Source organism: Cavia porcellus, unplaced genomic scaffold (assembly GCF_034190915.1).
Source record: "Cavia porcellus strain 051 isolate PalLab524CR breed Dunkin Hartley unplaced genomic scaffold, mCavPor4.1 scaffold_31, whole genome shotgun sequence".
Taxonomy (NCBI): domain Eukaryota; kingdom Metazoa; phylum Chordata; class Mammalia; order Rodentia; family Caviidae; genus Cavia; species Cavia porcellus.
This window is the reverse complement of record NW_026947514.1, coordinates 9,660,072-9,686,861: the sequence shown is the minus strand read 5'-3', so window position 1 is coordinate 9,686,861 and position 26,790 is coordinate 9,660,072. Positions and strand designations below refer to the sequence as shown.

General features: G+C 37.1%; 1 protein-coding gene across 3 annotated transcripts in view; it reads right to left on the bottom strand.

The window, feature by feature from the left end:
* Window positions 1–3,805: 3,805 nt before the first annotated feature.
* Cpsf2 (cleavage and polyadenylation specific factor 2) overlaps window positions 3,806–26,790 on the bottom strand; it is a 31,236-nt gene continuing 8,251 nt past the window's right edge. For 2 of the 3 annotated variants that reach the window (XM_063241300.1, XM_063241299.1), the window contains exons 4-16: window positions 25,747–25,906; window positions 25,563–25,668; window positions 24,226–24,355; window positions 21,991–22,106; window positions 20,242–20,429; window positions 19,316–19,606; window positions 14,191–14,291; window positions 13,463–13,663; window positions 11,012–11,164; window positions 10,093–10,318; window positions 8,612–8,911; window positions 6,863–6,997; window positions 3,806–6,506 (exon numbers count right to left, since the gene is read on the bottom strand). In XM_063241300.1, the coding sequence (XP_063097370.1) occupies window positions 6,414–6,506; window positions 6,863–6,997; window positions 8,612–8,911; window positions 10,093–10,318; window positions 11,012–11,164; window positions 13,463–13,663; window positions 14,191–14,291; window positions 19,316–19,606; window positions 20,242–20,429; window positions 21,991–22,106; window positions 24,226–24,355; window positions 25,563–25,668; window positions 25,747–25,906 (2,200 nt within the window). In that variant the 3' untranslated portion in view covers window positions 3,806–6,413. Of the gene's footprint in view, window positions 6,507–6,862; window positions 6,998–8,611; window positions 9,856–10,092; window positions 10,319–11,011; window positions 11,165–13,462; window positions 13,664–14,190; window positions 14,292–19,315; window positions 19,607–20,241; window positions 20,430–21,990; window positions 22,107–24,225; window positions 24,356–25,562; window positions 25,669–25,746; window positions 25,907–26,790 lie in introns of those variants that run through there. The other variant, XM_063241301.1, reaches the window with a different exon arrangement.

Below are 26,790 nucleotides of genomic sequence, written 5' to 3'. Positions count from 1 at the left end.
ATTTGGCAGTGATTCAGACAGACATCATTGAATCATGCCAAAAGTAGAGTATAAGAACTTGCAGAAAATCAGGAGGTTGCCACAGTCTCAAAGTAGCCCCTGACAAAATGATACTTCCACGCTTGTGTTAAGAATCTGCAGCACTGATTTCACTGTGGATATACACATAGGATGCATATTCTGTCAATATCAAAAAGGAAAGAAAGGAAAAGTACAATAAATGTACTGTTACCTTCACAGTAGAGAAACCTTTAAGAGATCCTAACCAACTATGACCATCACCAACCAGTGATGGGGAAGACTGACCCTGTCCCTTCCGACACAATGCAGATACAGCACTGCTTCTCGGGCATTCCTGCCCCCAACTCATAAGCTGAGTTTATCTCCCTGAAAGAAAAAACTATATATGCTAAAAGTCACTGAGAATTAAAATTCTGTAATTTCAGATGTTTTTACATAAATGAAAATTATTCACAATCTCATGCACTTGTGACAGATAATTGTATCAACCTGATTGACTTGGCAGGTGCCTACGGCATTGGTAGAATTCACTTCCAGGTATGTTGCTGGGGTGACTCTGGGTACTACTGAGGCCGTGGTCCACCCTCGCTGGTACTGTTCCCCGCTCTACTCCCTGCTGCTGTAAACAAAACACCTCTGCTCCACTACACGCTCTGCCACAACACTGCTGCTTTAGGGCCAGTTAGCCATGGACTGAACCCCTGGAAACTCTAAGCTAAGGTAAACCTCTCCCATTAAAGTTACAGGTGTCAGACACTGTGTTCTAAGGGAAAGCTGATACAGCATTTATACTCATAAAAAAAATATGAAAGGCCGCTGAGCCATGGCCTACGGGGAAACTGAAATCACAGTCATGAACTTTTATAATTTTTGGTATACACACCACTATTTTTGAGTTTGACATTAAATGGTTTTTAGCATAAAAACTGTCTATGGTAGCAAATTTCTGTCCTTAGGCGTTTTAGTTCTTTTCCATCATTTACAGTGAAGTGGTAATGACATATTGGGCCGAGACCATCATATAGTTCCGAAGCAATTTCCATTCCTAATAAGCTTAGGAAATGAATTTGAGGGGAAAAAAAATCCAAACAATTTACAATAGGGGCAGAAGCAGTATCCTCGAAATAAAGCTTCCTACAGTGATTTGTTTCAAGGCTTCCACTAGCATTGATGTACAATTAGTGTACTTTTAGAAAGAATATAATTCTCAGGTAAAAAAGAAATACTACAAGCTGAATACTAAACAATACTTACTTCAGAAAGCAAGTGCTGAGGAATCTTCTGCGTATTTCCTGCCTGAGACTACTGCTCAGCATCAGAAGCTGGAGCAGGGGCTGGGGGAGACACCTCAGTGGGCAACTGCCTGCAGAACACGCACGGGGCCCTGTGTTCACTCCCAGTATCCATTAACGACTTCACATAAAGGCACACACACTTCTGGTTCTTCTGACATATAACAAGGGAGAGATATAAAACTCTCCAGCCTTCTATTAGGCCCTCTGGAATCATTCTGATTTTCAGAATTAAAATGAGAGGAGCCTGAATAATAAATGAAAAGCATTGAACAATGAAGCCCTATGTTGGGGGTGTTGTGGGAATGACAACAGGGAGAGATGGTGAAGCAATAGTAGGTACTTTCACTTCCAGCAAAGTTTTTTGGGTATTTTCCTATAAACACAACTGAAAAATTAAAAAGGAGGGGAAAAAACCACCCCCTGAATCTTTCCTTGGAATTGGTGCATGCTCCTATTTCAGTTCCCATTGTTGTATTCACTCTAAACCATCCTGACCTAAGTCTCATCAGTTCATCAATACTTTATTTATTTTGGTACCAGGGATCGAACTCATGACCTCGCTCTTGCCAGGCAGGCGCTTATGTCACTGAGCTAAACCCCCAGTTCATCAGTATTTTAAAGAACAATAACCTTGTGATAAAACTGTAGAAGCTTATGACCAAAGAAAAGAGCAGGTGACAGTTACTTTCTCACCTGTACTGGCCGTGACACAGAATGGCAATCAGTCTTCCTCAGCATGCTAGGGTCCTAATAACAGCTGCCAGTCTTAAGAAGAAATGAATATAAATCAGCAGAGACTGCATGGGGGACGGTTCCACGCTGAGCAATTCTTCCTACTGCACAGGCTCCTCCATTCAAAACTCAAATAGTAGGCTAGCTAGATAACTCTTCAGTCACCCTCCGCCATTATCCTCTCTAAGAGTTTTTAAGCTGTAAAAACTGCTTCCCGCCATCAGAAGTAAGTGAGCTTCTTTGCAGAAACTGATCAGCTGTTTCTAAATCTCATGTGGAAATTCAGGGACTTCACACAGATGAAATAATCTTGAAAGAACAAAGCTGAAATAGTCATACTGCCCACTTTCAAAACTTCCTACAAAGTAATCAAGATTCTACAATACTGAAATAAAGACAGATGTATAACGATCAATGAAACGACTAATTTGCACCAAGGGTGGCAAATAATCTCCCTACACCATTAACAGAAATTAATTCAAAGCTGGGTATGATGGTACATGCCTGTACCCCCAGCTACTCAAGAGGCTGAGGCAAGAGGATTCAAGTTCAAGGCTAGCCTGGAATAAAATACTTACTTACATATATATGTAAAATATATGTATGTAAAATACTGTATACATATGCATATACACATATGTAACACATATACATATAATTTACACATATAAAATATTTACTTACATATATATACATGCTCAGTATCCAGAACATGTCTAAAGAAACCTTATAACTCAATCATTAAAAAAAACAATTTAAAAGTGGAAAAAAGGATTTGAATAGATATTACTCCAAAGAAGACAGCTAATGAGCACATTATATGCTTGTTATTATTAATCAGAGAAAAATCAAACTAAAAGCTCAACAAGATACCTCTTTACACGCACTAGGATAGCCTAAATAAATAAACGTTAAAAAGAATGTGAAGAACATAAATGAAGGTATGGGATAACTGCATGTATGTTTAAGGGTACAGGACCGAGAACCATGTTACTAAGTTTCTGTTGGACAGCTGAACAGAACTGTTTGCAGTCTCGCTGTTTTAATTGCCACATTATTATGTTCCACTTTTGTATCTTGAACAACTATTTGTAAAAGGACAGTATGTAAACATTTATTAGTGATTTCTTACTGTTTATTTTTTCTCTGAATGTATGTATTATTTCTACCCATTTTCTGTTTTGTTTAGTCTTTCTTTAAATAAAATTTAAAAAAAAAGAACGTGAAGAAAACGGAACTCTCATACATACATTGGTGGAAATTTGAAATAGTATAATCACTTTGCAAAACGGTCTTCCAGCTCCTTAATTAAGCAGAATTAAAACTCAATTGTTAGGTATATACCCAAGAAGCCAGGCATTACGGTGCATTCCTGAATTCTAGCACCTGGGAAGCTGAGGCAGGAGGATCCTTGCAAGTCCGAGACCAGCCTGGGCTACAAAGTGAGCTCAAGGCCAGCCTGAACTGCATAGTGAGGACTCAAAAGAAGGGCATATATGCACAAAAATTGAAAATATATACTCAAAAAGAAAAAAAAGAAAAGCTTCATGCATGACTGTTCAAAGCAGCATTCTTAATAGCCAAAAACTGGAAACAACTCAAATGTTCACCAACTGATGAAAATACAAAATGGTATAGCATAGCCATACAACGCCATAGAGTTCCGCCATAAAAAAGGACACTCACACATGCTACTAATGGATGAAGCTTAACAGTACTATGTTAAGTGAAAGAAGTCAGACACGAAAGGCCACATGTTGCTTGTTTCAGTGTTTATGGGAAATTCATAAAGACAGAAAACTTAATGACTGACAGATACGGAGAAGGGAAAACAGGGAATAACCACCAGTGAGTATGGGGTTTCTTTCTGGAATGACGAACATGTTCTGGAATTAGACAGTAGAATAACGGTTCCACGATTCTGAAAATACACCAAATGACCTGTACATTTTAAAATGATGACTACTTTACGGCATGCTAACTACACCTCAGTTTCTAAAAAGGCGGATGGTCCTCCTTACATAACTGATTTCCTCATTTCTTTTTCTGGTCACCTATCAAGCCATGAAATCATACAAATAATTTTAACAATCTCTGACATGTATAAGCCCACAGCAACAAAATATTACTATAAAAATTTAACAAAATTATTTGTAGGTATCTGTACACAGTCCCCATATATTTTTTCTTGCTTTGAAACAATAAAGTTCTGAAAGTTTCACTGAGTTTGTGTTCTGCCTCCCAGTTGTTAGTAAAATTGGTATTTCTTTTAAGTAACATGCTAAAACAAAGGCCTTCACTTTAGTTATTTCAATAACATTATCCTCTCTCTAGAAAATAAGTCAAGGTATTGCACTTCAATGACATATAAGTAGCAAGCTTTAAGCAGCTGGTGGATTGGTTGGCTGGTTATTTACTTATTTATCTTGTTGCGCTGCCCAGGCTATCTCTGAACACGGTTCTCCTGACCCAGTCTCCCGAGCGTCTTGAACACAGGAATGTGCCACCACACCCCGCTCTGTACTGTAAAGTCTAATTATTGCTCATAGGCCAACAGAGAGGGTAGGCAAGGTAAACTATTCAACGCTGGTATTATAATATAACATGTCAACCCAGACACTTTAACCCATGAAACAAACGCAGACTTTCTATCCCCTGGGATATAAGTGGAATTATACAACAGCAAAAGTTTAAGAGAAAAATTTTTGAGGTACTAAAAAGAAAATGCAACTTAGCCATTCATCTTCTGAAACATTAGTCTGCATATATGGTTTTCAGTATCAGGAGGCTGTAAACTTTGTGTTAGTATTATAATCCACAGCAGTAGCTCTGTAAGCATGTGAAACAGAATGAAGCATTACTTCTGTTCTGATGTGACTGGGTTGAAATATACAGTTCCACAAAAATTAACAAAGGTTGATTCTCTTAAAAATGCTAAGTGTAAAGAGGGTAAGCTTCAAGGTGTACCATGAGTAAGCTACTTTCTAAAACAATAATAATAATAATCAACAAATTAAAATAGGGCACCGAGGTTTTCATTGCTAAAATCCAATGAAAATTGCATATACTCAACTTCTACTCCTAATACAAATGATTCATTCTGTATCAGGACAGTGAAGATGACCTTATCCAAATTTGGTATTTTTTTTTTTTGTTTTTTGGCAGTACTGGGGACTGAACCCAGGCCTCACACTTGCTAGGCAAACCCTCTATTACTGAGCTACATTCCCGATCCTCTTTATTTTGAGAATGTCTTGCTCAGTTTCCCAGGCTGGTCTCACACCTGTGACCCTCCTACCTCAGCTAGTAGTAGCTGAGATCATCATAAGCATGTGCTACTGTGGCTAGCCAATTCAGTGTTACTTCTGTGGCAATGTCTTCACTGCTGCACTAACCTTAGAAGAGAGCAAGCTTAAGAGGGGAAAACATTTACATACCTTAATTAAATTACACTGCTACTTTATAAAAAAATGAGAAGTTCAACTTTTTCTTACAATTACAGCACTTAACAGTTTCAAGTACAGCAACCTAGTTGGTAGTTGTATCTAATACGTAGAACCCTTAAGACTAAAACATCAAGCAGCTCTTTTGGATGACACATATTCAAATAATGGTGAAATTGAACAACAACAACAAAAATACCCCACCACCCTGAGAACAAGAAATGGGAGAAAAAAAACTGATTCCTGAACAAAATGCATACTACTTCACATTAGAGTGAATCCCTGGGAATAGATACATACCATGTGAAAACACAGACTGGAATTCAAAAGAAGAATCATAGCACATATACTTCTTTTTAAACACCTCATCTTCACGAAACTACTCTTATCAGTTAGTTTTGTTGCAGCACATCTTTGCCAAATACTTCTCTTTTCATTCTAGAAAATACAAGAAGCTATTTGCAAGAGGACATGCAAACATTTCTCTAAGGCCATGAGCTGGTTTGCTAATTGCATATGATTCAAGTAAAAAGCCCTTCTAAAGTGAGGGTCTGTTAAGGGAACTGGTCATCTTTAATTCTCAGCCTGAATACTTGTTAGAACCTCTATCACTCTCAAGCCAAAAGCAGGGTGCTCACTCTGGGTGTTTCCAAAATGGTATTTACATTTTCGATTTTCCTTCTGTCTTTCTTTTTTTCTGATGCTGGGAATTAAAGCCTCGGGCCTTGTGCATACCAGGCAAGCACTCTACCATGAACTATATGCCCAGCCTTCTATTTACATTTTTAAAAATTTAATACAGGTTCAGTTTTTCAGGCAGATTCACTTTATATGCTACAAAACCAAAGAGCAAAAACTTAGAATAAGGTAAGAACTCTTTTTCTTAGAAAGGTCAAGCAGATGCTTCTTGACATCATGTCCTTTACACGATGGCATACTGTTCATACAAAAGGTCTCTGATCCTATAAAAATCTTGACAAAGACAGCCTTCTAATCCAATGCGTCCAGTTTCCGTCTAGAAACCAAGATTAAGAAAAGTTATTTAGTACATTTGCTATTCATTAATATGCAGGAATAATAAGCAAAATATATTAAATAGATTACAACTAGTGGGAAATAGAATGTTCTGATTTATCAAATATAACTATCCAAATAACAAATTTTATATAGACACATAAATGACAGAGGATCCAAGCAATAAAAATTTACCATAAAATTATGTATTTCTTCAGAGTCACATATAGCCCTTCAAGGTCATCATTATAAATTACTGGTTTTCAGTTTCGTGACATTATCAATCAAGAAGGAATTCAAACCGACAGAGTATCTGCCGCATGCATTCAATTCGGTCCTTATTAAAAATGAACTTACCCTCCGGACTGCGACTTGATTGTTGCAGACAAGTACGCCTCCCACGAATTCGGCTTGAATCCCCTCCCGTAAAAGAACTTGTTTGAAGTCTGACAGTCTTGGTTCATTCATAAAGACTGACTGGTGTCCAGGAACCTTGGGTAAAGTGAAAGGATAAACAGTAACTTCAAATAAAGCATCGTTCACACAGTTGTACTGAATAAACTAAAGTGCTGCAGATTGCTGAGATTTTTTACTACTACACGAAGTCCTCTGAGATCTCTTTAAGACTGCAAATCACCTTCCACGTTTGTTATTCTGGGTTTCACCTCAGCACTTGACGTTACAAAGCTCTTCACAATTTCTGGATGTTTCACAATCTTATTAGTCATGCCTCCTAATAACAGAGAAGGTGTGCTAACACGCTCTTCACTCACCCGCTTGCTCGAGAGGGTCAAGTAGAGTGCCAAAAGGCAGACCTGACCAAAAACTCATTTTCCACATCCCAGTCCTTTGCTTAGTTCGGGGGATAATTCTTCCCTAATCCCACGTCCACTCCCCCACCCTCAGGGTGAAGGCAGTGAGTGCGACCGGTTCGGAATCAGAAAGGGAAGTGGTCCTTGCCCGACGCTGCCACTCTGAAATTGCTCAGAAGAGCGCTGGCTTCCACACAGAGAGAACAGAAGATTCTCTCTAATTCCTCCTGCCAATTTCAAGAGCAGCACTAAAAGGGAATCCAATGAGTTTCAGATTCATAGCTGCGCTGGACTACACTTAATGAACATGTAGAGCTCTTACAGTTCTAATACTGTTCTATGTTTCATTTCCTGAGATGTTCGCTAATTAAGCAATTCCCTCTTGAGAAAATGTAAATAAATACTAAGCTAGAATTATGGCTATGCTTAATCAAAGATTCTAACTGCATCAAATCCAAAAGTGATTTAAAGTTACCCGACAACATACAAAATGGAACGCAAGAGTATGACATTCTCAGAGAACTCTAAATCTGATTGGAAGCAGGCAGATGATCCTGACAATCAAATTTAATATTTAACAGTCCTCGATGAAAGCTGGGTGTGGTGGCACATGCCTATAATTCAGCACTTTGCAAGCTGAGGCAAGAGTGTCTCTGAGAGTTTGAGGCCAGTCTGCACTATAGAATGAGCTGCTACATAGTGTGATTTTGTCTTAAAAAAAAAACACTCAAAACCAAACCAAACCAAACCAAATCTATGCTGAAAAACCAAACCACGAAGCCAAGGATTTAGCTCAGTGGCAGAAGCACAAGGTCATGGCAAGCACAAAGTCATGAGTTTGATCCTTGGTACCAAAAACAAACAAACAAACAATCAAATAAACAACAACAACAACAAAAATCCCTAAGAAACTATTCTATATCTTCAAAGATTTGGTAAAGGTTTCCTTGAAATTGTTCTAGCCACAGAGACGGAATACACACACAGAAACCAGCAACACGACTTGAGTAATCTGTTTTTTGAGAGGGAGTAGCCAATACAGCGTCTTGCTCTGCAGTCCAGGCTGGTTCTGAACCTCACGTGTTGCCCAGGCTGGCCTCCAACTCATGATCCTTTTGCCTCAGCCTAAGTGCTAGGACTACAGGCATAGGCACCAGGCTCAGCTTGAGTAATCTTTTTTAAGAATTCCAAGATCAGCCTACATAAAACATATTTTAAATGGTTACAAACATAAAAAGAAAACTAGAAGGAAGATAAATTAAGAGGAGACTGAAAAGGCACTGGCTTTCTTTACCTCGTGCGGTGGCAGCGGCTCCAAAGTAGGGATGATCTCGCTTTCTTCCCCTGTTTCTTTCTCGTCATCTCCAAACAGACTTTTCATGGCTTTCTGTTGAGCTATTACGCTGGAATCTGAAGGAGCATCCACTTGCATTTCTGAGTCTTCTCCATCATCCTTGAGCTCTCCTTCTTCTAAAATAACGCCTGTGTCTACCTTGGAAACTCTCATGTCTAAGACACCATCTATCCACGCTAGTTCAGCGTCTTTTGCCTTACAAAACTGAAGGGAGCTGACAAGTGAGTCTTTTAATCTCACCTGGATGCGCAAAAGGGAGGGGAGATAAAACCCACGGAGTATATATTAACAAATTGCATGTGGCCTCTCACTGTCATTTCCTAAGTCTGATGCTAGGATTCAAACCTGATTCCAATCTGACAATCTCCCCCTCATCTGATGCTCATAACGGCTTGTAAGATCAGGGTCCTGGTCTCCTTCCTGAAGCGGAGGCTCTCAAGCTTGGCTGCACACTGGAATCACACGCATTGTTCTTGTCCGCTATGAGTGCCAGGCTGGTGCCTCCCATGTTTGCACTACTACTACTGAGGCTCACACGCGGCCAGGCTGGGCCACACGTCCTTCGCAGCCCCTGGTCCTTGGCACACTCCAAAGCACTACATACTCCACGCCACGTCACACCTTGTGACTTGGAATGTTGCTTCCTCTTGCTCTACCCAAAATAATTCTCCTGCCTGGTAAGTTGTAACCGCTTTCTTTCAGATACAGATATCACTCCTGTCACCAGCTCCCACAACCAGGTAAGAGCTCACCTCTCCTCTACTAGTCCTATTTGCTGTACCTGTCTCCGATTTGCTCCAATTAGGAGAATCTTGGCATCTGTGAATTTCTTTTTAAACTTGATTCTTGAACACTCGCTATTCCCTTCTACAAATATTGTTCCCTCTGCCTGGAACATGCTTTACCTCTCTTTTCTACTCTAGCTGTCTTCACAGCTGAGCTAAACATCCATCAGGATTCAGCCTACTTACCACTTCTTCCAGGAAACCTTTTCTAAGCCTCCCAATTTGGCTCAGGGATCCATCTTTATACTTTCATGGCATCCTGTATTTCCTTTCTCAGAGGCAATAACCAAGCTTAGTGGTGCATACCTGTAATCTCAACACTTGGGAGGCTGAGGCAGGAGGATGGCCATGAGTCCAAGGACAACCAGAGCTACATAGTGAGGTCAAGACCAGCCTGAACTACATAGCAAAACCCCATATCAAAAAAAAAAAACAAATGAAGCAAAACAAACAACAACAATTAAAAAAAAAAAAGTATATTCAGGATGGAAATGCTCTTTGCTCATTAGAAACCCAATGAACTCTCTCAGCTCTGCAGGGCACCATGTCCATCTCACTCACCCCAGCGTTCCTAAAGCCTCCTGGTCTGTAACACAAAGTGCTTAATTCCTATGGCTCACGGGGCAGCCTCCTTACCTGATAGATGTGCGTTTCACTGGTGGCATCAACTGTTTCATGCAGCTTTGGCATGTACACTTTAATATCTTTCCCTCCAAACGCACGGCAGCACTCTGCCAGATCCTGACTGGCCTCTGGTGGGCCATGGACAATTATCAATTGGCGTGGTTTCATCTGATTAATGATTTTTTTAATGGAATCTCCATCGGAGCGTCCTTCATAGTCTATGTAAGTAACCCTGGCTCTGCAATTAGACACGATTATTTAACCTTACTTTTCAGATAATTCCAAAGCTAAGCTTTTTTTTTTAAAAAAATGACTTTTATCATCAGGAAAGAAATGTATGCACAACTTGAGAAAACATGTGTTACACTGTCAATGTGAATTACTTATGCCCTAGTTATACCTGAGAATATATAAAACATATCACTGGGAAAATAAACCAATTTGTTCTCTGATGACTCAAAAAATTTCAAAACTATACTAAGGAGAAAGAGAAGGAAAAGGTTTCTAAGTAGAAAGGAAAAAAAGTAGTTATAAGAAGTTATGAAGATATTAAAACTTCAGTTAAATTTTCTATACATTAGGGCATTGGTGATTTTTAAGTCAAGAAGCATACTTTATGAAACAAGCAGTTAAGCAGAAAAATTAAAACTTGTAAGCTGAATTATATTATCTTTTACCTGCTGCAAGACAATGAGAAGGCCAGAAAAATTTAATGTTCATTTCCCTTTCTCTCTCATTCAGTTACTTGGACATTCAAATACCATTAATGAAGAGAAAATAGCACCATATTTCACACATCTTTTCATGGAAAAAGCAATTAATTTTAAAAGCATCAACTTGCCAGAGGATACTGAGAAATTTCACTTGGAAATAATGTAAAATTTTATCTTATAATCTATTTTCCAAATGTAACAAAAGCAAAAGCACTTACTTTATTTCAATAGATTCTGTTGTAGAAATACACTTAGTTGGGACATCAGATAAATCCTGATCCATGGGCTCATCTCCATTTGTCAAACCTGATTCTAATTTGCTTTTTTCTTCTTCAGTAGCTTGAAGTTCTGGCACTAAGAAATCCTCTGGTCTAAAGAGTAAGTCTCTAATTAGAAGTAGTAAGAAGCAAGCTGATATTATAAAAGATGTACAACTAGCAGGTATCATACATTTCTAGACTGCTCACAAATTTTAAGACTAAAATGTACATTTAATCTCATAGTATCAATCATCAAATGACTAGATACGCCGCGTTTCTCATGCCCACCGTAGCATGCTCTTTATGCACATTGTGTAGACTAGTCAAAGGCCCCTAGTGAAAGACTGCTGAAAGGTCATTAGAAGAGGTCAGTGGCTATAAGAAGTACTTTGCAATCAGGCACTACCCTCTTTTCAAATAATTATTCTTTGTCAATTTCTATGGTTTCCTTTGCCAAATCCCAAGAATGATACACCTAGGAACTCCTAAGTTGTCCTTTAGAACTGTTACTTCCTTTTTGTACAAAGAAAGCAGGAAATTCTTTATTTGTACATTTTTGAGAATACAGATACAAAATTTTTAGTTCCTTCATAAGCCTTCATCTTTATTTCAGTGTACTACTAACACGTCTTCCCATTTTTACTTCCAATATCAGTTCTAATTAAAAGTAAAATCAAAATTTGTTTTAAAAATTCTGTCTCTAACCTCCTACAACTGTCCACACCTCACTCCCAAGTCCACTCTACTCCTCTGAAAACACAGGCATCTATTCTCCAACGCCCACATTGCTGCAGCAGATTCTATCCTCTGCAGGCCAGGATCTCTAACTGTAGTTTACATAATACAGCAGCAGTAGCAATCACTTCAGGCCCATTTACTACACATCAGGTTCTATGCTCAGTGCCTTAAGAACACACCTTCAGGGCTAGGCGTGCAGTTCATGGTAGAACACCTGCCTAGCACACATAAGGTCCTGGGTTTGAAACCCAGCACCTCCCCAGCTGCAAAATAAATAAATAAATAAATAAATAAATAAATAAATAAATAAAACAAAAAAGAAAGCCCTCATATAATTCTTATTCACATTTTCAGATAAAGATCCTAAAGCTAAAAAGCAATGTCCATGTGTTAAACAGACTGCCCACTGGCCAAGTGGAACTGCAAGCAAGCTCATCAGTGGCAAGCTGTTTTCTTTTCTATTATGCTGGAGGACCAGGCAAGCAAGGGAATTTTCCTCATTAATCCCAAGAATGACCTAAGTATACTACATGCTAAAGATAGCATTACGGGGGCTGGGGATTTAGCTCAGCGGCATAAATGCCTGCCTTGCAGTAGTGAGTTCGATCCCCGGTACCGATAAAAAGGAAAAAGACAAAAAAAAAAGATAGCATTACAGCGGCTGGGGATTTAGCTTAGTGGCATAAGTACATGTCTGGCAAGTGTGCGGTCGTGAGTTTGATCCCCGGTACAAAAAAAAAAAAAAAAAAAAAAAAGCATTATGGAAGTGACAAAGAAAGCACATGGAAAACAGAGAAACAAAGCCACACATTCGTGTGAAATTGTTGTTTCCTCTCTAGCTTTAGAGAGCGAAGTAGACAATAGAATTTCCTAGTTAAACCCAGGAACGACCTAAGTCCACTTACATGTTCAAACAGCATTAAGGATACACAAAGAAAAGTACAAGAAATACGGAGAAACTAAGTCAGATAGAATGGCATGTGTGTAATCCTGGCTACTTGAGAGGCTGAGGCAGGAGAGTCATTTGAGTCTAGGAGTTCCAGAGCAGCCTGGAACTACCACAAGCCCCCATCTCAAAACAAACCATGAAGCAAACAGAAACATAAATACAGAAAACAACAGAAAAGAAGAAAGCAGATCATGAAAGATAGCACATTGTGTGCTGAGGCATCTAACATTTACCAGGGAAGTAACGGGGACCCCAAAAGCGTTTAAATCTGCATTTAGCTGATGTGATGCAGCTGTTTTCTGACCATGGGTGTAGATTTTATGGCTCTTCTATGGTTCTACTCATGCTACCTCATATTCTTCTTATAACTTAAAACGTGTATCATGTGTGGATCATAACCCATTTCCTAACACATACAACCACATCAAAATTTCCTTTTATCCCATGCTTTTCTCCAAGACGTCTCTTACTTCTTTTCACATGGGGAAGTCTTATTCATCTTTTTAAACCATTCATACAACAAAATATTATTTCCCTTAATATAAATTTTCTAGGTGGCCCTCAACATTTCTACCTTTGTTTCCAACTACAAGTCTTCTACATCTTTCGAGCCACAGTATTCAGAATCTAACAAAGCACATGCTGGCCAAATTTATTGAGCTGAAATAACACAACGGATACCTACAATCTGTAAGAAAGAAAAGTGTGTTTTGCTCACATACTTGATAATCTCTCCATACTCATCCCATTTAATCCTTTCTTCTGGGGCAGGAAACATAGGATAAGACTTTTTTGCCTGTTTGAAGAAACTTCCTTTACGACTACCTTCACCTTTCATCATCAGGTCATGCTTTGTCTTATGGGCCGACGGCTGGTCAATGTCTTCCTCGACATCACTCTCATCACTGGAGTCTATATCTGCCCTGGAGGTCATAAAGTCCCCAGAGACTTTCAATTAGTATTTATGAATCTATTACTGAATTAATATTCAATGTTGCTAACTGAATTCAATGTTATTAACTGAGTATCAATTCAACGGATGATATAACAATATTCAATATTAGATCAATGTTTTATAAAATATAGCATTAACTACCAATTGAGAAGTGCAGATTAATATCAGCATTGAAAGGAATCAGTAGTTTAGCCATTTGAAAGATGTAACAAAAGTAATGAAGTTCTAAGAAAATTTAAATATTTCCAACGGCTGCATCTGTAATCTCAGCACTCTGGGAAGCTAAAGTAGGAGGATCACAAATTTGAGCCCAGCCTGGCAAAGTTACTGATTTAGTGAGATGCTGTCTCAAAAGATTGCAAAAAAAAGAGCAGGGGATGGAACTCAGCATCAAGGCCATGGGTTCAATCCCAGTGCTGGGGCAGGGCTGGGGGACTACTTCAAAGTAAATACGTAAACTTAAAACCTACGTAAACCTGTATGCACATAACTCACTCTTTTGACTGCTCAAGTTTTTTAGCAGCTTCTTTCTTCAGTTTCTCTTTTTCCAAGTATTCCTCAAGTTCTTTCCCTTCAAGCTTCACACGTTTCCTCAACTAAAGAAAAATAGTAGACAAAAGAAACTGTCAGTATTAGGGGGTGAAGGCAGACACATCAAATTCATTTTATTTTATCTTCCCTCTAAAATTAATCAAGTTTCCATTACCTGCAATTATTGATCCTACATACATTAGAACTAAAACTGAGCTCTCACATGTCTAGGATAGGTTTAAATAAAAATGGTTAAAGTTCCAGTCAACTAGAGGAAAATATAGAAAAGTATTTTTATAATTTGGAGTAGATGAGACCACATAAAACCTATATAAAACATAAAACTCAGAAGCCAAAACCATAATGGAAAAGATGAATAAATATGGCAATATTAAAAATAAATTAAACATCTTACATTTAAAATTTTGTAAAATTAAAAGAAACAAGACATCAAAAAGACAAAAATATAAACCATTTACAAATTAACAAAGATGAGTAGTAGTCTAGAAAGGTGTCTAACTATAGTCCTCAAAAAATGCAAAATATAAAAACCCCACAAATTTTAATTGCCAAGATTGACAACACTAATTACAATGAAGAAAGGGAACCTTAATCTACTATCTGCAAAATTTAATACAGCTACATTAAAGATAATTTGCTAATATCTAAAAATGAAAATATCATTTGACAGACTATATTCCTGGGAATTCATTCTACTGAAACAATCACACAAATGTGCAAAAAAGGTACCCTGCAGTAGTGTCTGTAATAGTAAAAACTAGGCAAAACTTTAGAATCTATCTATATAAATTGATTAAATCAGTAATTCCCATACTTTTACCTAGACTACCTTAGATACTTAAAAATTAGAGAATCCCAGTTTTCTTTTGTATTTACCATAACAATTAGAATAATAAAACTATTAGATGTTAAAATATTTTCACAAAAATGATATTTTCTAAGAGAAAACAAAAAGTGAGAAGAATGGCATTACTTTACATTTTTCTACAACTCTACTCCCCGACTCAACAGGAGATGGCTGGACTCTGCATGAATCCTGCATCTGCACATGACTCCTTCCAATATGTTGTTCTGGTTAAAGCATATGAAGAAAATGCTGCCCCATCTAGATAGGATATTCTAAGGGGAAGTAGCTTTTTTCACAGATATTTATCTTTAATACAATGAAACTCAAAAAGCAGTAACTTCTGTGTGTATATGTCTGTGTGTGCACACAGTTCTAGGGACTGAACCCGGGGACTTCCCACTAAGCTATGTTCCAAATTCCTTTTTTTGAGACAAATTTTCACTACATTACTCAATTGCATGGGCTAGGCTTTAAACTTCCCACAGCCTGAAATTACAGGCTTGTGATACCATGTCTGGCTAAAAAGTGGTAATTTCTCAAAGGTTAGTTATAATGTGGACTGAAATCATACCATAGTAACTTTTTTATGTTCTGTTAAATTAAAATTTATTGATATATCTTATTTTGAATAGATCTTTTACTTATGCAATATTTGATAACAGCATTCAAGTCATTTAGAAATACCTATTCACCAAATTACAGATCTCACAAATGATAAGATTTTTAAAAGTTACATTCTCAAATGTCATCATCAATCTCATCAGAAATCTTTATAGCTACCCATGACACAGTTCCAGAATTTCCAAAATTTTTAATTTTCACTTGAAAGTTAAATGTTTATCAGATTTAGGCAACAAATGTTAACACTTTCCTTTTAATAACAGATTCTACTTATTAATTTTTAAGAAAGTATCATTCAAACTCCCAAAAGTGAATAATCATATTATTTTAAGGAAAAATGGTGTTTCAAAAACAAAGCAGCAAATTTAACTCACAATTCAATCATACAAGTCTTTTTTATTGGAAGTGAGCAAGGTACTTTGGCATGCAACACAATGCTTTATGCACATTTCTCATTTTGTTACTAAAATTATTTTTAAAAGCACTAAACAGACGGAGTAATAGCAGTGACTTTTACTGGTTTGTCAAGGATAGTGTTAAACCAAACTGGCATTTTTTTTTAAACTACATGTTAAAAAAAAAAAAAAGCATATCTGTTTATCATAAGGGGAAAGGGAATAACACATATGCCTCAAACATGTCAACCATCATGCCAATGTAACCTACCAAGTAATCCTGGATGGACATCCAGACAAAAAAGGGGCAGGAAGGAGCTGGACAGGGTCAGTGAATGATACGGCCGTATAGTATCAACACTTACCTCCTGGTTTCACTGTGAGGGAGCTCTTGCTGATCGACTGGATACAGACAGGGAACAGTTTTAAAGAACTTGTGAAGGCTGGGAATGCAACTCAGTGCTCACCTAGCATGTGTGAAGCCCTGGGTTTGGTCCCCTGTACCACCCACCAAAAGAAGAGTGGTGGTAATCTGTGAGTTAATGATCTGTGCAGGATCTGTACGTGGTTACGTTGGAGGGCACAGAGAGGGTCACGAAGGGGATGTGTGGGGAGCTGACTGGTTGCAGGTTAGACAGGTGAGTCCACTGTGTAAATTCATCACACACTATACTTCGTATGTACTTTTTAATACATTTTCCTTTAGGCAACATTTTTAACTCCAAATTTTTAGTGTGAATAAGTATGTGGAAAGGGCTGCTATTCCCATCAGAAAGACTGAAAAAAAAGAAGGTTGGCCTGAGTATAATAGTGCATGCCTGTAACTCCAACACTTGGGAGGCTGAGGCAGGAGGATCAAAGCAAGTTTAAGGCCAGCCTGAACTACGTAATGAGACCCGGTCACAATCAATCAATTGATCAATTTTTTTAAAGCAGGTTTGGAGGGGAGAGGGTAGGATAAAAATGGATTGGGATGTAATCAAGTAAAGGGAAAAAGACAATAGATGATGGGGAGGCAGCAGTAACAGCAGAGAAATAGTTCTAAAAAGGTGAGCAGGGAAAGAGTTCTAAACACTAAGCATACTTCATAAAAAATAAAACTCTGATATTTCATGTTTCAGTTGCTTCTGATACACGTCTGTGTATCATTGCCTATTCTTCAAACTTCTAATATTCTTTTATTAATTCCTCAAAAGGTGTATCAGCCTTAATTAAATTTCTAGTAATTAAAATTTCAAGTCTAGTATTTCATTTCTCATGAAACTGTTTCAAGTACTTCCGAGTTCTTTTAATTTGGTACTTCTAAGCTGGTTAATAACCCAAGACAGTATTTTACTCTGTGCTTGCCCAACAATTCTGTATTTATAGTGAATACATATATCAGATTATAGTTACTAATATCAGGCCCCTTTTTTTTGTACTGTGAAGTAAACCCAGGGCCTTTCGTATGATAGGGCCTTTCATTCTACTGCTAAGCTCTATCTCCAGCTCTTTTTTTTTTTGAAATATAAATGACATTTATTTTGAGAATGCGGGGAGAGACACTCCGATCCCCCTGGGGCGTGACACCTCCACTACAGGTCAGCGATCTCTCCAGCTCTTTTTATTTTTTGCAATTTTAGGATATGTGCTGCTAAAGGGAGCATAATTTTTTGAGCACCTGCTAAATCGCGAAGGTGCATAGCCTAGCCTCTGACTCATAATTCTCCTGGCCCAATCTCAAATGCCTGGATAACAGGTGTAAGTTACCACACCTAACTCATTTGTTTTTTTTTTTTTTTTTTTTTTTTAGCTAGAGTTATTTAAAACAAAGATACCACTTAGCTTTTGACAAACTAAACATTTCTTTAATCAATCGCCATGAAGATGAAATGAAAAGCAATGTCCATCCATGGTGGTTATTAACTATCCATCCAGCATCAACCGCTATGAACTCCAGAGTCAGGAATACCAATTCTGGAACAGCGGTGCCGTGATGCGCAGGTTATTTTATTTTATTTTATTTTATTTTTTTGTCTTTTTCCTTTTTATCAGTACCGGGGATCGAACTTATGACTGCCTGCTTCCAAGGCAGGCACTTATGCCGCTGAGCTAAACCTCCAGGCCCCACAGGTTATTTTAGGCAATACAAGTTTTAGTGTCTTAGTCATTTAGCACATTGTCTTGCTCCCATCACGGAGATAAGGGAGCAGATGAGGATGCAGATACAGGGAGGTATATTTTGTAATGGTAACCTAAAGGAAGCCCTGTCTGCTTCTATCTTCTCTATTCAATTTGTGACAAGCTATGTGCTGCGGACTGGGCTGAGAGGGAGTTAACCAATTGACATGGTTTGAAATTTTTCTTTCTCTTTGAAATAAAGTGGATTTGGAAAAATAAACTAATCAATCAAGAACTGACTCTAAGCTACAAGAATGATGAATAAAGGTGAGTTTATGAACTGAAAGGCCCAATGGGACTGAAGCATGTTGGTATGGAAGGAATAGAAAGAGTCAGCTGCAAGGTCAGAGTGGGGGTCTTGACATGAAGATTTGGGAGGGGACCGCATGACAGTGGGAATGGATGGCTGAGGTAGAGTGAAAGAAACAAGCACTAGGAGTAAGGTGTCAAGGAACTGAGAACACTTAAGAGTGGGACAGGGCATATATATGGATCTGCAAGAAAAGAGTCCTGAGCATGAGTGGACAGGCAGGTTATAAACCAGCGACTAAAGTCACTGACAAATGACAGATAATGACCAACAGACTAATGAATGTCAGAAATAAGGAACACATCATCAGATCTGATGGCGTGAACTGCAAAGGGAAAAAAATGGCTTGAAAACTGCAATCCAGAACAAGGACAGCTGCCAACCCCACTTAAAGTAAAAGAAACATGGGGAAAAAAAAAAAAAACCCAAAACAAGAGGTCCAAGAGGTATGATTAGAGAGCAACCAAATTTCAATTAAAGAACAGGCTGACTGACACTTTTCAGAGATCAAGAATACAGTGTACATGGATATATTCCTTCAGGGATGGTACCACAGAGCACAGCGAAGAGTTCTGAGATAAGAATTTCCAGTTAGGAGAGTCTCAAGTTTTTGTTTTAAATGCTCTATTCTGTTAATTCTGAAAAAGCAACTGTAAGTTTTATTTTTAAACACTAATTTTTAAATAACTTACTACTAAACAATTCTAAGATAGAAGTTCACATACAAGTGCTTACCTCTATTTCTGTGATTTTTTCAGAAGGATTATCAATTAGGAAACGTGCTAAAGTCCCAGGAGTAGTTCTATAAGTTAGAATGATTGAGTTTTTAGGGTCCTGGCACCACTGAATAAAGAGATCTCTTGAAAATCCACATTCCAGGTCAGGCTGGCTGGCAAGGACAACTTTGGGACTAGGTACTCGAGCCAAGTCAGAAAGACCATGGCATAAAGAAAGATGGCGAAACTGAAATGGGTTATTCCTTTTATCTTCAAAACATCTCATCAATTTATCACTCATCCATTCTACCTAAAATAGGGGGAAAGATAACAGTGATTAGAAAATACTATCACCTCAGTGTATTCCACAATAGTCACGAAATTCAAGTTCTATCTCAAGTCTTTTGTTCCCACTACTTGCTGCAATCTGTGCTCTCCTGACAAGTAGCAATTTTCTGATTCTTCCCCTATTAAATTCTCCCAGTCCAGTTCTCAGCCTAAAACTTCAGTTTTCCAGTGATTATAATTATTTAAGTAGCCTTAAATCTTTTTGAGAAAGCAGTGTATGTGCTAAATAAGGATCTTATCCTAGAGATTGCTATTTCAAAGGAAAAAGTTTACACAAAAGAAAGAATAATGAATTTTAACAGTTATATCCTGTCAGGTAGGTTCTATCTTTGTCCTCATTTTACAGAATAGGATATCAAGAATTACACAAAAAGCCACCTGCTCAATCTGGGAAACAGACACAAAAATAGAAACTATCTCATAAGGTATATATAGAGTAAATAGTTACATAAAGCATACAGGACAATAAGTAGTTAACGTTAGCTACTGTTATCAACTCTTCAGAAAAGTAATATCCAAATGGCAATTAAGCTACTAATTTCATAGGACCAACCACTGGCAAACTTTGTTGTTATAAATGATGACATGAAAACAAACCTGGGACTTAGAAAACTCCACCACATTGTAACTGACATTATTTAGGAGCGCCAGTGAGTAAACACCCAACCCTGCATCTTTAGTTCTCCAAATCTGATCAAGAAGCTGAGCGAGTTCCAAAACTCTGCCTGCGGTATCCACTGCTATTAACACATTTCCATCGCCTCGAAGGGTTTCCAAGACATTAGCTAGAAAACAAGAATGCAAAATTCCTATAGAACAAAAATAATACAGTGCTACAAAATTAAAGATAATGCTGTCTCCCTGTGTTTATAATGCAGAGTACAATTTATAAACAAGCTATTACTAGGCCTGGTATAAAATGAAAAATTTTGTTTAGCACAACTTCTAATTTTCTTAAGCTTATCTTCATTAGAGGTAAAAACTAAGGCTATTAACGCTCAGCTTTTTCATTTAAATATTATAAACTGGTAGTTTCCACTTCTTTCACATCAAATATGCATAGAAAATAGTATCTTAGCCAGGTGTGGTGGCACATGCCCATAATCCCAGTACTTGAGAGATCAAGCAAAGAGGATCCCTATGAGTCCAAACCCAGCCTGGGCTACGTGGTAAGTTAAGTCCAGCCTAAACTATGTAGCAAAATCCTGCCTCAAAAAAAAAAAAAAAAAAAAAAAAAAAAATTCACTGGGAAAACTGACCAGGTCTAACGCAATAAGCATGGGGGCTTCCAAGCCACCCTGCATTCACCTGTCTATCCTAGTAATGTTTATTAATCCCAGTATTTACATAGACACACAAACACTCAAATATATACATACATATCCATCATGTATACAATACATGTTTTCTTTTTCTTTTTTTCTTTGGTACTAGGGATTGAATTCATGACCCTATGCTTGCCAGGCAGGTGCTTATGCTGCTAAGCTAAATGCCCAGCCCTAAAATACATGTTTTCTATGCATACCCACAGAATATAATCACATTTTCTTTAAAAACCAAACAACAATAACAAAAAACAAAGTATAAAAGTCTTCACATGTGTATATATTTTTAACCTTCACAGATTTCTTTACATGAAAGTCTACTTGGAAATAATTGGTAAAAAAAAAGAAAAACTAGCAGAAACAAACAAAAAACCATGACCTGAAGAACTTCAAGTTAGTGATTAGTCACACAATATACAAGTTATACTTTCTGGGGCCAGGAACATAGCTCAGCAGTATAGCGCCTGCCTGGTAAGCACAAGGCCCTGAGTTTGATTTCTGGTACCACGAGGAAAAAAAAAAAGAGACTAAGAGAGTGGATGCTAACATACTAAAAAATGTAATTCAATTTTCCCTCCTGAAATTCCATATGACTTATAAAAAAGAACATGAAGTGAAGTAGCTCAAATCAAAACAAAAGCAGCAACAGTTTAGAGATATCTCTTTAAAACCAAGAAGACTAGAGGGTAAAAACCCAGCACTAAAACCAGCAGAGAAGCTCCCTCTGTGTACCCTCTTGTATCTGTTTTTTCAGTTTCTCTTAGAGTGCGTTTTTCCAATTAATATGCATGAAGTCTTAATATACAGACATATCGGTGAGTGCCTGGGAGAACAAGCTGTATGCTAAATGGCAGCGAGAAGCCAGCCTACATCCTCGTATTTTAAATGCTGGTATGGTCACATATTTCTTCAAAACTACTGGAGTTAGCTAAGTTCTTATGACCAAGGTCAGCACAACAAAAAGAATTCCATGCTATCATGCACTTCCACAGCTCTAGAAGGAGTGCTGGGTAAAACATACTTAGCAGCTGCTCATCTCTCTGTTTTCTTCTGGGCTGCACATAGGTAGCATTAAATGAATCCGTGATGAGGAGAGAGGGTCTGCTCAGCATTTCCAGGGAACATCCATTTAAGTGGCTGTTAAAGTTTAAAGAGAATAATATATCACTTGAAATCAAAAGTAATAGATTCTCTAAACAATGAACAACTGCTTTTATAAAGCTTTTTTTCTTCCTGCTAACTGTAAAATTATATATGCTCACTGATTCAGAAGAAGTCAAGTAAATTTTTTAAAAGTACGCATAAAAGGAAAATAAAAATCTTCCAGTGGAGCACCACAGACCAAAATAATTGATAGCTTTTGAGTATATCCTTCAAATTATAAAAGTTTTGGCTGGGCATGGTGGCATACATCTATAATCCTAGCACTCAGGAGGTTGAGGCAGGACAACTGCCATGAATTTGGACCATCTAGGTTACATCTTGAGTTCAAGTCCAGCCTAGACTACACAGCAAAATCCTTTCTCAAAAAACCAAAACCAAATAAAAATAAAGTGTGAAAGCTTTTATATGCATATATATTTTTAATTTTAGAAAATGGATATCCCACTGAGCATGGTGGTACTCATCTGTACTCTGAGCTACTCTGGAAGCTGAGGAAGGAGGATAGCAAGTTTTGGGGTTTAGCTTAGTGTTACAGAGCGCTTCAAGGCCTACACAAGGCCTTCAAAATAGTACCTCAAGCTGAAGGAAAAAAAGTGGATATTCCATACATAGTCCTACATTCTCATTTCTATGGACTAGGTGTTTTTTGTTTGTTTTTTAAGACAGGGTCTCACTGTGTAGTTCTGGCTGGCCTGAACTCATTATGCAGCCCAGGTTGGTCTTGAATTTAAGACAATCCTGGCTCAGCCTCCTGAGTGCTGGGATTACGAACATGTATAATCATGACCGGATATATCCTACTTTTTTCCCATGACACTAAAATTGTTTTCTAAACCAGTTTTTAGCAACTGTAAAAGCTTCCTATCATATTTGTACTGTATTTATTCAAACCTTTCCTTTTGTTTATATTTGTCACTTTTTTGCCATTAAAATCTTTCAAAAAAATTTTTAAAAGCTTCAGCTACATTTCTAAACATCTCTTTGGGGCACTTTCCTAGAAATGTATTTACTGAACTATACAAGTATTGGTAAATGGCTCGCCACAGCACTTAATCTTTTCCATAAAGGTTCAAACAGAAAGATCAATTCACAAAATACTTCCTAAAAGACTACTATTATTAAAAAATTTTAACATACTTAATAAAGGAATATTATTATTTACATTCTTTTTTCACTTTATTTTGAAACTATATTTGATTAATACTTGATCATACATATATATATATATATATATATATATATATATACATATATATATGTGCCTAAGTTTTCTGGCCATTTGTGATTATTTTCCCTAGTTCATTGGTTTTGTAATTTAGTTTACTGTTATGTACAGTTTAATCCTGTATTTAATCAAATCTTCTCCTTTGTAAATTGGTCTGTTATCTTCATGCTTAAATTTTTCCAAATCAGATAACCAATATCGATTCCTTTTCTAGTTAATTCTAATCCATCTGAAATTTGTTATATTGTAAAAGAATGAAATTCACCACTTACTCAAATATCCATCTTTTATTAATCTACTAAGTCTAAATTCAATCTATTAGTCTTAAACGTTTCTTAACATAAAGATTTAAGACTATTGTAATCTAATACAAACAAGCTTCCAACTTACTATACAAATATAACAAAAATCTATACGGAACTGAATACCAAAAAATGTATAGTAATGCTGTAAGTGCAAAATGAAATATGTAAAACTGTAACTACTGTGTTCCTTTTAAAGAGAATGTGATATTAAATATGGATATATTAACAATTCCTGATTTTACAAAACTCCCTAAATGTTCTGTTAAGTACTAGGTTGAGAGCATCTAAAACAGTTTGAGGTACAAAAATTCACTTTCTTCACAACACCTTCAGGAAGGCAGTTATTTTACAGTGAAGAATCTTACATAAATTTTAAAAACTTCTTTCATGTCTTACACCAAAGTTTTTCCCTTACAATGCAAGTAAAAATAAAAATATTCACTACTTAATGCTTTTAAATTGTTCTAGATTTTGGTTAAAAACAAAATGCTTCTAATTTTGCCTTTACAGAATTAAATGATGCTATTTGCATTTCCTTTAGTTTTTGTCTTCATATACCTACATCTCCCTCTTGTGGTTGAAGTCAACTGCATAAACAATTTCTTCTTCTCCATCTTTGACTATTTTCCATATTGTTCCACCTATCATATGCCCAGCTGGCAGAGGTGTGATAGACAAACCATGTCCTTTACCTATGACAACAAGATAATGACAATATTCAAGTTTCTTTCACAACCCTATAAAATGGTTATATTTCAAAGCTGTGTTAAGAGATATCATATGCAATAATATAAAGTTCAGAAGTAAAAATGCATACAGTGAAAAGCAAATCTTATACTCCTATTCTCAGCTATTAGACTTCTTCCATGGAGGCAAACATTTGCAATTATATTTTGTATTCTTGCAAAGATAACTGTGTTCCTAAGTAGACAGCTAGAGATTAATCCTTAAATCTAGTACACTACTAAATAACACTATTAACTAACAAATTTATCTTTTGTGTGCATGTGTCTGATGTTGGCTATTGAACCCAGAGTTTCATACATGCAAGGCAGGTACTCTCCCACTGAGTTTTAACGTTCATGTTATACGAGCATGTGTTTCCATTTTTTCTAACATCTAAGCTAATAATTCAACTCTCAGGGTAATTTATTCCTACAGAAAAACTAAATACAAGCAAAATTACTAAGACTATAGTTACTTCCTTATTAAATTCTCAAGAGTCCATTATTTAAAGATTAAAGAAAAGAGAGTCCATTATTGCACCATATTTTCAATACTAAAGCTTATTTTTAAGAAAATCTCTAATGCATTCTCCTCTAGATGACAAATACACTGAAAATATATCTCGACCCAATAACCCTCTAATGTCCAATACTAGAATTTAGTAATTTTCTACTCCGTTATCACGGCACTTTATTTACTTCAATCACTGTATTTAGCCATCTGGGCTAATATCTCTTGAATCCAACTGTAAGCTCCAAGGAGTAGGATCTGCACCCTTTATTTGCATTCTTTCTACATAATAAACACTAAAATAAGTCTTTTCCAAGCTAGCTAACAAAAATGCTAACAGCTCAAGCTGTCAAATTGTTGTTAAAATTTAATCTAGAATACTTTAAAAATTCAGATGGAAGTTCAGAGTTTCCTGTCAAGGCAGAAAAGGTTAATCTTCTATTCTCAGACTAAAGTGCCTACAAGCTGTATTATGATTCTCCTAAACATTTTTCTGAAGGTTAAATTCCACTAGTCCAGGCTGAGAATGAGGCTCCATGGCATAGCGCTTGCCTAGCCTGTGTGAGACCCTAGGTTCAATCCTCAGCAGCACAGAAACACAAAACAAAACTCATTCTTACAGAAATGTTTACTATGATTATTTATCACAGAAACATTTTTTACCTTTCAAATTCACAATCTGAGAGAATTTTAGCTGCTGTATTTTATCAAAGGCTGCATCCACATCGTCTAACGTAAAGAGTGTAAAATCTTCTGTATTGTGCCGAGACTAAAAGAATGACACAAGTGGGAGGTTAAAAGCAATCACTGATGCTGTGGAACAGTTTTCCTTAACGGTGTAAATTACCTGATAGAGATCATACATGAACATCTGGCCCATTTTATACACAGGGATGGTTGCATAGATGGCGCAGTTCAGACCCAACTTTCCCACAGCGTAAGGGAGGGCACCGAGATGGAGAGGGTCGGGGTGCGACAGCAGCACTGCGTCAATCTGGTGAACATGCCTGGGAGAACACAACCAATAAGACAACTTGCTCTGGCTTTTGGTGGGGCGGAGTTGGTACCAGGAATTGAACTCAGGACCCTGCACTTGCCAGGCAGGTGCTGTGCCATTGAGCTAAATCCCCAGCCCTCCATTCTTGTTTTTAAGGGTAAAAGCAGAATGGTCAAAATTACTCATTCTGAACTGAAGACTATTTTGGGGTAGAAAAGCAAAACAATTAAGTAAAATTATATACCTACGAATTTCAATTATTACTACGCCCTGTATTACATAGACAACAAAATTATGGCATAAATTCCATTAGACATATGATGTTATGATGTCTAGACATATTTTAAAAAGAAAGAGGTAAACAAAACAAGTTGATGAATGGCTACCTTATATAGTATTAAGTTCAGGAACTCAGCTTGGAATTTTAGAAACTGTTAAGCAGAAAATAACTAATCAGCCACCCACTTACCATGGATATTTAACCAACAGTACAGTAAAACATCAATCAGTGAAGTTTCTACTGGCAATAGATTTTTTCTTTTTTGGCTTAAAAGTCTTTACAAAATTTAAGTCTCCCTCCTTCATTAATTAGTTATATATGTATTTTTGTTTGTTTGTTTTATTTTGTTTTTTGTTTTGTTTTTGAGACAGGGCCCCATTTTGTAATTCAGGTTGGCCTTAAACTCACTATGTAGCCCAGGCTGGCCCTGAATTCATAATGACCCTCCTGCCTCAGTCTCTGGAGTGCTGGGATTACAGACATGAGACACTACACTTGGCTGAATCTTTTTGATAGATTAAGATTCTTTAGTATCTCATAGTTATTATTCTAAGAGACAAGTCAACACGTCAAGGATCAAAACAACAGAAAGTAAGCTAATGTAATACACCCCA